The 12,992-nt window shown below is 33.6% G+C and overlaps 2 protein-coding genes across 16 annotated transcripts in view; one reads left to right on the top strand and one right to left on the bottom strand.

The window, feature by feature from the left end:
* LOC129809790 (transcription initiation factor TFIID subunit 8) overlaps window positions 1-12,992 on the bottom strand; it is a 139,107-nt gene that overhangs the window by 89,483 nt on the left and 36,632 nt on the right. The window lies entirely within an intron of this gene.
* LOC129809772 (protein trachealess) overlaps window positions 1-12,992 on the top strand; it is a 205,704-nt gene that overhangs the window by 171,685 nt on the left and 21,027 nt on the right. For all 12 annotated transcript variants that reach the window (XM_055859849.1, XM_055859847.1, XM_055859845.1 and 9 more), the window contains 2 exons: window positions 3,917-3,993; window positions 6,864-6,953. In XM_055859849.1, coding sequence (XP_055715824.1) covers window positions 3,917-3,993; window positions 6,864-6,953 — 167 coding nt within the window. The remainder of the gene's footprint in view (window positions 1-3,916; window positions 3,994-6,863; window positions 6,954-12,992) is intronic.

Raw genomic sequence — 12,992 nt, 5'->3', positions numbered from 1 at the left:
ACATGGCTTCTTTGGGGGCGATTGAGGAGAGAGGTACACAGGAAGTTTCGTTTCTTCCTTTGAAGTACTTTTCACTTCATCTTCCTGAGGACTATAATCGATTGAGAGGAGTACCAGAGATATTCTTTTCCTATTTTCTTTTTCAAATGGACTTCTGATGACTATTTTTGTGAGAAATGTATACTTTTACAAAATTGTTTTATTTTGTTTCTCTTAATGAAGTGATACAGTCTAGCACAATTCAGACAATTCATGTAAGAAAATTTTTGACCTATTATAATGCCATTTTCGAAGTATGCCACAAGTCCACTGCTTTTTGAAATCAAAAATTCAATTTCTGTTTTTTTTACTGGTCTATTGTTCACAAAACACGACAAAGTAAAAAAAAATTTGTTCAAAATTTATGTACGAATATTTCGGGGACACGATAAGATCTGTTTAGTAATAACCTTTTAAAGAGACAAAGCCAAGCTAAACCTATTCGAAAATCGAGCGAAAGTCTAAATGGTCTAAATTTAAGTTTCACATATTCACGGTTTTAGCCCTGACCCTGACTATTCTTGTATTTCGAATTTACAGTATTCCTTGACACTTCAATCGTTAACAACGTCAACAACAATCCGTAAGCGTTTGCCGCAAAAAGTGAATTTTTGTAAAGATTTATTTAATTACATTCCATCAAAATAAATGTCCTTATCATGAACTTATTCACTTTTGTACAATTTTTTTAAAATTTTAAATTTTCGAACTTCCAGCGGATTTTTAGATAATTCTCTTTATTTACCTTCGAATCCGAACGGGTCGGTACAGTATAAACTTCAATTGTAGAAAGTTTTCGAATCGAATATTTAGTTTTAGAAGTTAGGATACGAAAATTTCATATAAGAAATGTATCAATAAGTACGGAAAATCCAGTAAGAACTTTCTAAAAACAAAGTGTACCCCAGTACAAAAATTTGGAAACAATATGTTTCTGAAACCGATATTCACCAGGAATAACTTTTGAATATTACAAAAATGAACGCATACGAAATTTTTGGTAACAAAATGTACCAGGAGGTTTAAAGGAACGGAACGTACCAGGAACTAAATTTGTTAAGTACGAAAGGTTCTGTAAGAAGACATCCAGGAACGAAGCGTACTCAGGTACGAAAATTCGAGATACAATGTTTATCAGGAGCAAAATATTTAAAAAAAAAATAATATTTTAAGAACGAAATTCTGAATAAGAAATATTAAGGAACAAAATGCATCCAAGAATAAAATGTGTCAAGTAGGAAAGATCCCAATGAGAAATTTTCAGGATCGAAGCGTACGTATACCAGTTACGAATACATCGGGTTCGAAATATTTAGGGGGGTTTGGGTTCGAAATGTACCAGATCCAAATTATGCAAAAATAAAATTTACAGAAAGGGTCAAAATTTTTGGAAACGAAATATCTCAAGTGTGAAAATCTAACTAAAAAAATTACAGGAATGAAAGCGAACCAAGTATGGAAATTCCGAATATGAATAGGAACGAAATTCATCCAAGAACGAAACATGGCAAGTACGAATGACCCGCGTAAGAAATATTCAGAATCAAAGCATATACTAGATACGAATATCTCGGGTTTGAAATATTTAGAAACGTAAGGAAAGAAATGTACTCCGGGTTCGAATATTTCGGAAGCGGAATTATCGGTTCGGGATACAAAATTTTTGAAAACAAAATGTCCCAAGCGTTAAAATCCCAGTAAGAAATTTAGAGGACGGAAAGTGAACTAGGTACGGAAAATTTAAGTATTTAATGTTCTGGAACGACGTATACCCAGTTACGAAAACCCATGCTTCTAAGTATTTAGAAACGAAAAGTACTGGATCCGAATTAATCAAGTATAAAATATCCAGGGATAAAGTGCACCGGGTTCGGATATATCGAAACAAAATTTAATTTTTTATTTATTTTTTTAGTATTGCCTATAGAAACGAAGTGAAACCGGTACGAGAGGTACCAGGTAGTGCAAAGTGTACTAAATACGAATGTTTATGAGAAACGAAATTTTTAAAAAGGAATTTATCAACACCAATAGGTTTTCGATAAACCTTTGCATGAAAGATAATTAATTTTGGTAAAATTTGCAGCAGTAATGGTCTAATATTCTCTTATAAGTTACAGGGTTAAAGGCTAAACGGGTATAGATATCGCCCTACAATATTAAGTAAACCTTAGTGCGAGTGCAAGATCTTTTAGAGCTGCCTTTATGAATTCCTTTCCTCTGCAGAAAGTCCCTCAAATTGATGCCAATTTTAAAAGTCAACTCTTGCAGAAGGTACAATTTGACCTCCCTCATCCTTTTCCTGAAAATTGTTGGGGGTGGTACATAAATGAAAAATCGCTGACAATATTGTTTTCCTCTCGGAGTCACTTGTCATGGGTGATTTTCGAGTGCAAATTATGCAAATTTCTCCTAGAAACATTCATCAGAGGGTTTGGTATTTTCTTGCTCTCTAACTCAGGATCAATTCGAGTGGAAATGGGATAAATCAGAAAGATGCTTCAACTGCACTCCTTCAGGCCATCTTCCATCATTTCCCATATAGACACAATTTATCGTTGATTTGGGGGGTTGGATTCGAGAGAAAGCTATATTTTAGATTTTATTGAAGAAAACTTTCCACTAAATTTCACCTTGAGACTATTTTCTTGCAAGAGTTTGGGGCACGTTTGAGTTTTGGTTGTAGAGTTTTGTGCAACTGTCAGAGGCATTGGAAATTCGATTAAAGATTGCGTCTGATATTGCAGCTGGTGATGAAAGAAAGGGCGTTTCTCGGAGTGTGGCGGTTTAGCGCAAAATATCCATGATTATGACACAATAATCAACAATTGCATGAAGGGATGGTTCTTTTATGCTCAATTCACCAGAATTATTTTCAATACTTGGTAAGGATGGGGATATTGTATAAATTAGTAATTTACTGTCATTTGTTGCAATTTCTCCTGCCTTTCTCCAAATAATACATAATTTTTGGGGCGAAAAAGAAGCGCGAGGGTGAATTTTATTGCACGTCTTTCTTTTTATTATATATTGCCCAAAAGATAATATTGGTACGAAATTAAATATTTATCATGCTATTAAATGATGAATTGTTCTGTGATCGGAAAAATCTCTCAGTCTTCTTCCAATATATCATCCTTGGTTCTTCCTTATATGGGTTAATATTTAGGGAAGACACTCAAGGGGATGGTGACATTTATCATATGCAAAGAGCATATAATTTATGTATCGCATATACAACATTGTTCGAGTCTCGTGAATAATTTGCACGATTGTAATTTATTGTCTTTCCCATGTCTCAATTGGATGTGGAGGGAAAATTGGAATGCTCTTCAGCAATTTATCCTCAAGGAAGATCTGCTAAATATCTCATAAGAATTTCCTGAATTTTCTCAAATGAATTGGGAAAAATCAGCAATAAATGAAGAGGATGGAGAGGATGAAGAGTCAGCAACCCTTCCATTAGATAAATCCTTTAGTGGAAAAGCTTGGTCAGAAAGGGTGAAAATTGCAATGTACAGACAATCAATTGCCCCAGAGTGTCGCCTGTGGTCATTTTCATTTAGTGCACTATGCACCAGAAATTTCCCAATCCATTGACCCCAAAATAAGTTAAAGAGAATAATAAGAGTTGTATATTTGCACCCTCGAAGCGACAAGAAATGAAAACACAACCCTTTGAGTACTTTCTCATCTATATTATTATTATCGGTCTTATTTCCGGGGTCGATTGACACACAATAAGCCAATCAGGATTAAATGGGATTCCCTCCCTGGCCTGTGGAATTTTCAGAGGGTGGAATTTTATGGGCAAAATTTTATTCATCTCTATAGAATTCTAACATCCCTCTCCTTCTTTTTTTTTCTCCAATTTCAGGTGCTTCCTCGAGGCGAACACCAGCAGGATTAGCTTTAGATTTATTTGAGCAACACCAAGGGACTCACATTCTGCAGGTGATTAAAATCTATATTGAATTTATGTTTCTTTTGCTATGTTCTTGCTATTGCAATCTCGTTAAATATTTTTCGACTGAACGGTAATTGATTGAAAATCAAGGAAAAGTTAAAGAATGCTCACTGTGAAAATCAGATCAGGAAAATTTCTCAAAGTCAAAATTCGCATCCATTTCCTTCTTAAATGTTTTGCTCAAAATTCGATTCAACTAATTTTAATTTGGTGTGATAACCAAAAGAAGAAGAAGAGTCTGAAAGAATAGGATATATATGGAAAATGTTTGAAAAAGAAAGAGATGTAAATTTCGACTATATGAAATTTTCCTGATCTAAAAGGTGTGCCAGAGCCATAATAATTGTGATTAAAATTAGTTGGATTTTAGTTCTTTCGTATATAATGTATCGGAGTCCCAATTGATCCTTTCTGATCCGAGTTACTGGGAGTTGGAAAAAATTTAAATTACTACGCCTTTTGATTCTTTGGATTGATTTATTTTTGGATTTATAAAAAATATATATAATTTTACAGTCCAAATAAATATCCAAATTTTATAGAATAAATGGAAAAACACAGCAGAAAATCGAAATAATGATGTTACGACAATAGTTGATGTCAAAACTATGCAATGGCTCCGACACACCTTTTAGATTAGGAAAATTTCATAAGGTCAAAATGCATATCCCTTTCCTTTTCAAAGATTCTGCATGTTTATCCTACTTTTTCGCATTCTTTTTCTTCTTTTGGACGTCACACCCAATTAAATTTAGTTCAGCCCAATTTTGAGTCCGAAAAAAATGGGACACACTGATGTAAATCTCTTGAGAAAAAAAGGGACGCGAATTTTGATTTCATGAAATTTTTCTGATCTGAAACTGTGCCGGAAGCATAAAAGATTGAAATTTATCTTCGGCTCCAATTGATACTTAGAATTTGATATACTTAGCTGTGCAAATGAAAAAAGTCGTAAAATTCTGTAGCTCTTCTCAACATCTCAAGTTTCTAGAATCACTCCTAGAAATGCGAGTTTAAAAAATCGAAATCGAATTTCAATTTTAGAAAAAGAAATAATATCTACCTTGAAGACCTTTCTAACTATCAGACAGACTTCTAGATTTGACTTCCGTGATGCTAACAAATAAAAATTAAGTTTTTTTTTAATAAATTTATTTCGAATAAAGAAATCAATATTAAACGTTTTAATGTTCTGTAGCATCATAAAAAATATAATAACGAAATTTAAATTTTATAAATGTTTAAATAAATATTTTTTCAAATTTTCTTGATTTATTGTTTAATTTATTATTATATCTTGAGTCTAAAATTCAAACGTATCTTCCGATATTTTACAATTGTTTCTCGTATTTTATTTCTAATAATACGTATCTCGGGAAATACTTTATTTTATTTAAAGGTTCGATAGAACACCTCTTCCACACGGTACCCCTATTGACACTTTTGTCAAAATCTTGAAATTTATTAAAAGTGTCTCATAAAATGTAAATTAATATGATGTTTTTTTCCTTAGTCTACGTTTTCTGATAAGGATAAGTGTTCAAATATCGTATTCCACCAAATGGTACAGAATAGAGTGTCAAAAAATCCTGACACGACTTTTTAAAGTGTCAATAGGTGTTCCTTTCACCCTAGTTGATACATACGATAAAATTTAACTCCCATTCTAATTGATAGAATTTAGTTGCTCTTCGATTCGAAATTACCGATTTTAGCATCAAAATATAAACAAAAATAAAAATTGAAAAGTTGATAGACATAAATATTTAACATTAAATTTATTTTTAATTCATAAATTTTATTTAGCTTAAGTATAGATATTCAAGTTTGTTTTTCCTATATTTTACGACCTTTTTTGATTTAAGAATACGTATCTTGTGAAAAAAAAAATTATGGTGCTATTCCAATGAAAAATGAAAAGAGGAATTCTTCTGAATGAACATTTTTAGCACTTTACTGTTCTAAACTGCTTCTTCATTATCGACTTCTCTTTGTGTTGGTCGCTGTTTCGACTGTTTTTTCCCAGTCCACCCCGTGTAAGCCACCAAATAGTAGTGACAGGAACCAACACAAAGAAAAGTCGATAATCCAGAAGCACTTGAGAACAGTAAAGTGCTAAATATGTTAATTGTTAATTGGAATAAAATCATTAAAAGAAAAATACGCCTTTTGTGAAAATTTGAGCAATGAGTTTAAGTTTTTGTAACTAATAAAAGTTTTTCATCTCAACTCCAACACATTACCTATGTCTTAAAATTTATCTAAAGTTAAAGGCTTACCAAAGGTCAACATATAGTAGTTAAAACAATTCCAAATAATCAACAAGTTTATACGCTATTCTAAGCAGCTTTAACGACAATTTTTCAAAATTTAACGAAAATTTTCTTAATTAAATAAACAAAAATATCCATAGCAATTTTTTTTTTAATTTTATTATTCAATTTGGCAGATGTTTGCGACTAAAAGTTTTGTAATTAAAAATTGAGAACAGTTTCCAGCGCCTCTCGTAGCGGAAAACAGTGCCCTCATGAGGTGAAAAAGTTTGATAATGTCGGTCCATTCTTGACAATTTTACACTGGATAGTGAAAACATTTTTCCGTAAAAATGTAGCCAATGAACTTACTAAAATGATAATAGTAAAAAATGGTCAAAGTATTCAAGAAAGTATCTTGTTAAACAATCAAAATGTCACTAAGGATATTTGAACTCAATTCAAAATAAACTTCTTTTTGCATAAGCTCCTAAAAATTGAAAAATACAAATATTTGAATTTTATCTTCTCATGTAAATAGACATAAAAAGCTTTCCTCTCTTTAAGATTTCTTCTATATATTTTATTTTGATTTTCTTCAACAGTCACTGGATGGTTTTGCGTTAGCTGTAGCTGCCGACGGTAGATTTTTGTACATTTCAGAAACAGTTTCAATATACTTAGGATTATCACAGGTGAGTCACAATTCCATTTCATCCTCCCCTTCATGAAACGACACAAATTAATCCTCACCATTTTACCCAAACATATCTCAAGATCCTCATATATATGAACGATATGGGGTGCTTCTTTTGCCGCGGGGGAGGTGTTAATAAAACTCCACGAAATTGAGCTTCTACCAGGGAATCTCCATATCATGGGGAATCTCTGGTATCTCTGGGAGCTCAGAGAGATGTTTGCAATTATCGAGAGTGGCACAATTTCTCGGAAAAGAAGGAGTTTTGTGTGTGAAAATGTCTTAAGGGTTTGCTCATCATGCAGAAGAAAATTTTCAAGCTATGGTGAATTTTGAAGTACAATATAATTTCCATTTTCATCCCATTCTCACACCATCCACCCCCTACAACTTGCTGGTGACTTTCACCCGTGGAAGATGCTAAAAGCGCTCCAAAAGCTCTCACATTTCCCACACTCCCTTCCCAGCTATTCTCCCCGAAAAGCGCCTTCGCCGTCAGAAAGTCATAATACAGCACACTGGTGGAAATTGGAAGCTCCATGGTAAATGCGCCTCGGAAAAGCGTCTCTGGGATGTGTTGATTCTATCTCGTAGGAAGAGTAAGCGGGATAGGATCCCCCAGTCGGGATCGTCGGGAGAAAGACTCTCGGGTGGGAAATTACGAATGGGTGGCACGCAGCAGTGTGAAACGTGACTGGAATTCTACCCTATCGCCAAGAGAGACGCGACTCCGATGCGAATTTGGGGGTGGATTTCTCCCAACTGTTCCATGGAGCTTCCATTTGGGGAGGATTGCCATATATACACACATAGAGAGATGAGAGATAGATTCTTTGGGGTACATACATTACCCAATGTTGAGGATCCCAATAGGAAACACCAACTATTTCGCGCTTATATGTGGCAAAGAATGACCAAGAATGAGGCAACTTCATATATCTCTTGTTTGTTGAATTTATACCAAGTTGGGAAATAAGTTCTGCTCTAAGCATTTTTTCAGAGATAAAAGGCATTTAATTCGGTGTCTTTCACTATTATTAGCTTACAATTCTTTTTTTTTGTTTTGTGTCGTATCTTGCAGTTAACTTGAGTCTTTATACGGTTTTACGGGATTGTACTAAAATTCGGTCGATATTTAGTTGAGGAACTAGATAAGGATCCAAATGTTTTTTACCTAGCGATGAAACTTCTTTACCGATTATTTTGACAACTTAGTATAAAAAGATGTCACTATGACGCATATGACAGCTCTGTCAACCATTTGAGACAATCAAAATGACGAGTCAGATAATTTTTCTTCTATGTCCTCTTTGCGTTCTGTCTTCCTTTAAAACTATTTTATTTATTCAGCAATATCGTCTAAATATATCTTTTACGCATATTGGGAAAGCCTTGAAAATTCCTACAATTCACATCCAAAATAATTTTTTGAATGTTGTATAATCATTAAAAAAGCAAACGGCATATTAACATTTTTTGACAGCAAGCTTTATGGTGCTATTCCAAAAATGAACATGTTTTTTTAGCACTTTACTGTTCTCAAGTGCTTCTGCATTATCGACTTTTCTTTGTGCTGATTCTTGTCTCGACTGTTTTCCCTACTCCTTGGCGTGAGCGTGACCTAAATCACCAAACAGTCGTGACAGGACTCAATACAAAAATTGTTAATTATGTAGAAGCACTTAAGATGAGTAAAGTACTAAAGCAACATGTGCATTTTTCATTGGAATAGCACTATTATATCAGATCGCAATGCGAAAAGTGTTAAATGAGGAAACATTTTGAGAACTGTTAAGAAAACTTCTCAAAAATGCGATACAGAAACGGATAAAAAATGAAAGAAATGTAAATGAAAAATTAAAAAAATAAAGTTAAGGACTCATCCATGATTAATCTTATAGATGTAAGGAATTCGTCCAGTAACAAATTTAAAAAAAAAATCGATCCGAATAACGAAACAGTGATCTTTCAGTCTCCCAATTATCCGAATAAGAAAGCGGTCCATAGAGTGAGCTTTTTAAATAATAAAACTCAACATCGATTGGATCAGCAACTGCGCTAACTGAATTTCCCTTGTATCTGCATTAGTTAAAAATTGCAGTTGTTTGGAATAGAGATCCAAAGCGCATACAGTAAGCACAGTTGTTGATCCAAGCCACGAACTAACAAAGTAAGCATCTACCAATTTTTCCTGGAGATGGCTATTAACGGTAAGACAGAGGTGGACGCAATAGCTATTTACTTATTGCATCCATTATAAAATCTTGAGTTTTTAAAGCATTTTCTTGCAAATAAAATACTTAGATAAAAGTTAACTTTTAAACTTTAAAGTTTTTAGTATTATTAATTTAAAATATAATAATGGTCCCGGTCCTAATCCTAAAAGCCAAAATTCTGAAGGCCAATATCCAGAAAAAGTCAAAATTCCGAACGCCAATATACCGAAAGCTAAAATCGTGAATGAGCAAAATCCTAAGTGGATCACAATTCCGAATGGGTCAAAATCTCGAAATGCCATAATCCCCCGAAGAGCCAACAACCCGAAAGCCAAATTTCAAAAACCAAAATCCATATAGGAATGGGTCGAAATCCCAAATATTCAACGTCCCGAAAGGGTCAAAATCCCGAATGGGTAAAAATGCCGAATCTGCTAAAATCCTGAAAAAGCCAGAATCCCGAAAGTCAAAATCCCGAAAAGCGGAATTCCGAAACCTAAAATCCCGAAAAGTCAAAATCATGTTTAGTTTATAAATAGTACTAAAATTTTTAGAACTCAAAAAATTTCTGATTTTAGTTTAAAAGCAGAAATAACATTACAAGGAACGATTTTGTGTATGAGTTCTCATGGTTTCTCACATTGTTTATGTCCAATGCTTTTACGAAAATGCTTTTATTTTTAATAGATTTTTGCACCCATCTAGGAAAAACTGTTTTTGTTATTCTTCGTATTTAGAGGGGATATCGTAGCTCCGATCCTAATAAAACAATTAAATTTTTCCTAAGAAAAATTTAGCCAAAGGGGGAGGCAAAGCGTCTTATGCTTTGTAAAATGCTCAAACTCGTGATTTAGATACTATACCTCAAAAGTACTTTCGCATCATTTACCGTTTACTGGTTCTCAACCGATTTGAACCGATTCATAAAATACTCAAAAAATTGCTCAAAATAGTTTTAAGAGTAAAGGCCTCTACACACTAGACTCTACACTTTACACTTTAAAAAATGCCTTTTTAAAGAAAATTTCCCCTATCCTTGTAGGCAGAAACGTCAGAATTTTAAAAAAGGCAGTTTTTGACGAAAATTGCTTCTCGTGTGTAGACACCATAATAAAACAGATTTTCGGACAAAAATTACTTATCGGTTCATAACGGGTACATTACTGGCTCAAAACCGATTTGAACAGGATTACAAATCACTCAAAATATATTATTCAAAATACAGTTATCGGTTATGAACCGGGTCATAAACCTATCGTAGCTTACGTATTCAATTATTAAATCAAATAGGCTTTATATTCTACCTACTCTCCGGCTTATCTTACATTCTTTCTACTTCAGACTTTACTTAGTTTATTTAAAACTCCGTCTGTCTTACTTTTAGTACTCGAGGTTGTAAACTCTGCGATTAATAAGTGTAAAGCTTCTTGTTTCTTTGACATCTATTTGAAATTAAATTATGGAGAACATAACATATTCTAGGTCTATTTATATTACAAAATCATTTCAGAATCGATAATTTTAGTCACGAATTTGTTTAGTACATCCAAAACCATCGCCAATTCTAACATATAAAAACACTTTTCCTATGTTTCAGCTATATTTGGTCTTATTTTTAAAATGTTTACCCAAGTATTTCAAAGTTAAAATATGTCTATGACTAGGTTTAGTACATACAAGTACTAAAATTTATTTATTTATTATTTTCAATAAATATGCACTGCACTGTAAAATTTATTCTTATTCTTAATTTTGAAGAGTTTTACCCAAACATTCAAAAACTGAAATATATTTCATGAATTGGTTTAGTACATGCATGTTCTAAATTTTACTGCCACTTCTACGCTTAGATCTAAAATTTTGTGTAATAAAATTAAAGTTTACGTGAATTAAATTATTTAAGAATGATTATTATCTTTAATAATAATAATAATAATAATAATAATGCTGACACAACATTCCATGAAGAAACAAGGCCTTCCCGCAAGGGGATTTCTAGACACGCATTATTATTTTTTCTTGTACGGGATGAGGTTATCAGTCCCATGCCCGTGGAATCAAATGCAATCAAGCTCACTGGATGCATTTGGAACACCTTTAAGGCCAGAAATATTCCTGGTGACCTAAAGGGGATTCGAACCCGGGACACTTGCATCATAGAGCGAGTGCTCTAATTATTGTATTTACTTTAGTCAAAAAGTTGCCTTCCTAGGATTTTCTATTTATAGAAAATGTGAGATCTTTCTTAAGCCCATGATTATGAGCTTTTAAGCGCAAAATAACTCAAATGCTGCAGAATTTTCAACAAGATTTATGCTTGTGTTTGTTGCATGAGAACTATGGGAATAATTCTATTTAATAGGCAACAATCCATCCCCAAGTTTGAGCAATAAAAATGTCGTGTATGTCATTTGAACCGGATGGCGTCTTTATATTAAAATTTCTCATCTTACTGGAATTCCCTTCTCAGAAAATCCCCATTTTCTATGTGCAAAAATGCCACCCACTCCTGAAAGTGAGAGCTCTTGCAATTCTCATGAAAATTTCATCCAATTGTCCGGGAAAGTATCAACGAGCAAGGCACCTCATCTCATTGATGTGTGAACATTTTGGGGAAACTCGTTGGGATGGTATTTTTTTTTGCGTTTGGGGCGATGAAAGGAGGATTTTTTTTAATTATCCCATCGTCTGCCTCATTGATGATTCAGGACACGTGAGGCTCAAGTGCAGAAATCAATACGAAAAAGTCGACAGGACGTTTGGATGGAAAAACTATATATTTTTGCACATGGAGCATTTCCACTCGAAAATTCACCCTCTTCAGCAAATATTTCACTAGCTTTCAGAATTTCTTTTTTCACACATTTCTGTGAGAGCTAGTGAAATTCTGAGAAATTACTCTCAAATTTGCATTTTAGGTCACAAGATTGGTGAAAACTTATTTTTAGTTGTAATTTTTCCTTGAAAGAAATTGTTAGCGATAATCGCCTGCAGAGAGCAAAATGCAAAAGCTTTCCCACTTTTGATATCAAATGCAAATTTTCCTCCACTGAGATTATTTTATGTGGAACTTTTCCTTGTAATTCCACCAATTTATCTTCCAATGCGACAATTGTGCTTTTATATGTATAACAATTGAGGGGTAAATGCTCTAACATAGAAAAGTCCTACGCATGCGTTTTCCACGAATAATTTCATTTACTTCAAATGGTGTTCCCACAATTTCCGCCGTTTATGGCCAATAGCAAGCTCAACTTTCTCTTCTAAAGCTCCGCCTGTCTTTTTTTTTATCATCCCGAAAAGTCAGACAGAAAAAAAAAGAATCCCGCATTGTCATACATTTATCTAAAAATGGAAAACCTTCTCCCACTTTTTCAATCCCCCCAGTAATTGCCTCATTATACCAATTTCTCAAATAAACATTGCAATATCGCGACAAATGCCACTGTTGCGAAAGATTTCCATACAAAATTACCATGTCGATTGTCTTTGAGCAATTGTTGAATTTATTTATCATTCTTTTTTTGGTGTGAATTGCCCAATAAGAGCAACAATGTTTCACCAATAAATTTTTGTCTCTGTTTTTTCCGTTAAATTAATTAATTCTGACGCCATCGCGAAGCCTTATAGCCAATGGAGACGCCTGGTTTTCTTATGTTGCGCGAGAAATATTTGTGCTCGGAAGAGGAGAAAAGTGTTATGAGAAATCGTAAAACATCATACTGGATGAACGTGACTCGGTACCTCTGCAGTTGGTGAATGAATTAATATGAAAATAGGCGTCTGAAAAGCTTCAGTACCTCCACCCGCACATTCCTGGG

The sequence above is a fragment of the Phlebotomus papatasi genome, chromosome 1 (assembly GCF_024763615.1).
Source record: "Phlebotomus papatasi isolate M1 chromosome 1, Ppap_2.1, whole genome shotgun sequence".
Taxonomy (NCBI): domain Eukaryota; kingdom Metazoa; phylum Arthropoda; class Insecta; order Diptera; family Psychodidae; genus Phlebotomus; species Phlebotomus papatasi.
This window is presented reverse-complemented; position numbering and strand designations above follow the sequence as displayed.